The 3,477-nt window shown below is 42.1% G+C and overlaps 1 protein-coding gene across 1 annotated transcript; it reads left to right on the top strand.

Annotated features, from left to right (window-relative positions):
* Positions 1-74: 74 nt before the first annotated feature.
* On the top strand, positions 75-3,451 carry LOC106944060 (matrix metalloproteinase-9-like; the record flags this gene model as incomplete). Its single annotated transcript, XM_015027323.1, has 9 exons — positions 75-313; positions 1,236-1,384; positions 1,492-1,620; positions 1,720-1,893; positions 2,000-2,173; positions 2,262-2,435; positions 2,781-2,936; positions 3,024-3,195; positions 3,274-3,451. Coding segments are annotated over 9 exons (1,545 nt in total), but the record flags the coding sequence as incomplete, so codon positions are not given.
* Positions 3,452-3,477: the final 26 nt, after the last annotated feature.

Genomic DNA, 3,477 nt, shown 5'->3' with positions numbered 1-3,477 from the left:
AAATGTGTGACATTACACAAATTGAGAATGGGAGTGTTTGGCTGAGCTCTGGTGTGTTTTGTCTTGTTTGACAGAGTTATCTGAAAAAGTTTGGTTACATGGGGACGGAGCAGCACGGTGACTTCAAGTCCAAGGTGTCCATAGGAAAGGCTCTGAAGATGATGCAGAGACAGATGGGTCTGAAGGAGACTGGAAAACTGGACAAGCCGACACTGAATGCCATGAAGCGACCTCGCTGTGGTGTTCCTGATGTGGCCAATTACCTCGTAGCTGGCGGGATACACAAATGGGACCATAACAATATTACATACAGGTGAGTGGAAGGAAGAAATACTATGTGTCATTACATTAATGATTACAGAGTGAGATTGTTTATTCTACCAAATATGTCCTTGTAATATAAAAAAAACTTTTGCTTGTTAATAAATTGGTTTTTAAGGCAGAGTTTCAGATTTTTTTTTTAAATAGCACTTTATACAAAGAAAAAATCATAGATGTTCAGATGGCATTGGTTAATGCTACGGCATGCAAAGAGAAGTTTAAATAATGATAACTTAAATTGCTGGAAAACATGCAAATCAAGAGAAAAATAAAAACTGACATACTACCCTGTGCCTCGTGCGATTTCACCAGAAATGTTTTTGCCTTGGTAGGTTACATCTTTAATAAAAACCATTTCACAGCCTAAAATCAGAAGCAAATTATATCATGACATGTTTTGCTACACACACAACTATAGTTTCAGAAGACTCTCTCTTGTAGCTTGTGGTGGAAAATTACTATAAGTTAAAATCTGTTATATGAAATGCTTGTGAACTCTCACCAAAATAACTACATGTTACATGGGTTACGTGTACAAGGTTGGAAGTTGTTTCCCACAGCTGCATGAGAACCAGACTGTCTCACCCATTTGTTTTGAATTCCTTATCCTTGATATAAAACTTGTGTTGACTCTGCCTGGCAGAGCTTTCCATCCGGAACTGCTTCATTATTGATTGTCCCACAAACTCTCTGTATTGTGCACAATATATGAATAAACCTGATTGAGTGATTTCACCTGAATAGTGTTAGGTAATACTTTTTTTCATAACAATTTGGTGCCGTGACCTGGATCCCTTGACTGGACATCCGAGGACGTTGACGAACAGCGTTTTGGTACCGACCTGGACTAAAAGTGTTGATAAATTTTCATCAGACTAGATCTGATAGTCATTTTGAGTTCACTGTGTCTTCAGGATCCTGAACTATTCTCTTGACATGGAAAGCACTGTGACTGATGATGTCTTTGCAAGAGCATTCAGGGTGTGGAGTGATGTCACTCCTCTGACATTTACCCGCCTTTTTCAAGGCGAAGCAGACATCATGATCTCCTTTGAAACAGGTGGTATGTGCTCGTTTTTACATTTCTAAGTCAAACATTTGCACTCTAACAAATTAAGAAGCTGAATTCTAAAAATCAAACATTGATGAGGTGCTTCATGTTCTCTTTAGACCACGGGGATGGATTTCCCTTTGATGGTAAGGGTGCCACTCTAGCTCACACCTTTCTTCCAGGTATGAATTTTACTGTGGACGCCCACTTTGACAATGATGAATACTGGACTCTGGGAAAAGGAAATGGTAACTACACCTCAGAAATCACGTGCTTCTACCTTCCTCCTTCCTCTGGTGTTCTTTGGACAGATTTCCTTTAACACACAATCCAATCTGTCTTCTCAGTGGTGAAGACTTACTCTGGCAATGCGGGAGGTGCCGTATGTCACTTCCCATTCACTTTCCATGGGAGATTGTACACCACCTGCATCACTGAAGGCGTAAACAACAGCATACCCTGGTGTGCAACCACAGCCAACTACGACACAGACAAGAAATACGGCCTCTGCCCAACTGAACGTAAGCATGACAAAAATGACAAGCCTGAAGTTATAAATTATGTTTATGAGCTTGTGAAGGAAAACTGGAACTCATCCAATGACATTTTCAACTGTAATCCTCACAGTCTTGTTCACATTTGACGGAAACGCGAATGGAGCCCCCTGTGTCTACCCCTTCATCTTCCAGGGTAGGATGTATAAGTACTGCACCACCGACGGTCGCACCGACGGAAAACGCTGGTGTGCCACCACTAGCAACTATGACACAGACGGGATATATGGCATCTGTCCCAAACGTGGTGGGTAACAGAAAACACAAGGCGTGAAAGTCCTGCCACAGTGGCTTGTTGCTTTGTTTAACCACAGTTATTTTGTCTGTTTGTCCAGACACTGCTGTAATTGGAGGAACCTCGGAGGGAGATGCCTGCCACTTTCCTTTTGTGTTCCAAGGCAGGGAATACCACTCATGTACCAGTGAGGGGAGGACAGATGGCAAATTGTGGTGTGCCACCACTGACAGCTATGATAGACACGATAGATTTGGCTTCTGTCCCAACCGTGGTGGGTAACAGAAAACACAAGGTGTGAAAGTCCTGCCACAGTGGCTTGTTCTTTTGTTTAACCACAGTTATTTTGTCTCTTTTTGTCCAGATACTACCGTAAATGTGACAAGCTCAGATGGAGATCCCTGCCACTTTCCTTTTGTATTTCGGGGGATGTTATACTACTCATGTACTAGAGAGGAGAGGACAGACTTAAAATTGTGGTGTGCCACCACTGACAACTATGATAGAGACAAGAAATTGGGTTTATGTCCTGACCTGGGTGAGCGACACGAATGCAAGAATTTGTTCTGCATTTATCATTTTATGAGATTTATGAAATTTCTAACTGGCTATCTTCCAGGTTATAGCCTGTTCCTGATGGCTGCCCATGAGTTCGGACACGGCCTGGGTTTGGATCACTCCAACGTTAGAAACGCTCTCATGTACCCTCAGTACAGCTATGTGGAGGATTTCTCCCTGGATCAGGACGACATTGATGGTATTCAGTTCCTCTACGGTGAGCTGACAACCCAGTACTCTTTCACAATAAATCTCGTCAAACTCATGAAAACTTTGCCTTAAAGAACATTCCCATATTTTGCAGGAAATAAAACAGGCCCTGGTCCTACTCTCAACGCCACAGTAATACCTAATCCGACTAGTTCATCTGTCGTGATAGCGTCACCAATTGTAGATCCCACCAAAGACCCCTGCAAGATGCTCAAGTTTGACACCATCACTGTGATTCAGAAACATCTGCATTTCTTCAAAGATGGGTAAGCAAATAGCTAGTTCTACTTATGCTCTAGAAACATAACCTATTGAGGTGCTAATCTTGCATTTCTGGTTGACAGGTATTTCTGGAAGGTATCAAGCAAGACAGACAGAGGTCGAAAGGGACCATTTTCCATTTCTCAGAGTTGGCCAGCTCTACCTGCTGTCATTGACTCTGCCTTTGAGGATGTTCAGACCACAAAAATATACTTCTTTTCAGGTAAGGAGTGTTCTTTCAAGAGCTTATCAGAGCACTGAAATGTTAGACAAAGAGTTTTAATCAT

Source organism: Poecilia latipinna, unplaced genomic scaffold (genome assembly GCF_001443285.1).
Source record: "Poecilia latipinna isolate Pla-1442-1.1 unplaced genomic scaffold, P_latipinna-1.0 Scaffold6763, whole genome shotgun sequence".
Lineage (NCBI taxonomy): Eukaryota > Metazoa > Chordata > Actinopteri > Cyprinodontiformes > Poeciliidae > Poecilia > Poecilia latipinna.
The sequence above is the reverse complement of the archived record's forward strand: the minus strand, read 5'-3'. Positions and strand labels throughout refer to the sequence as shown.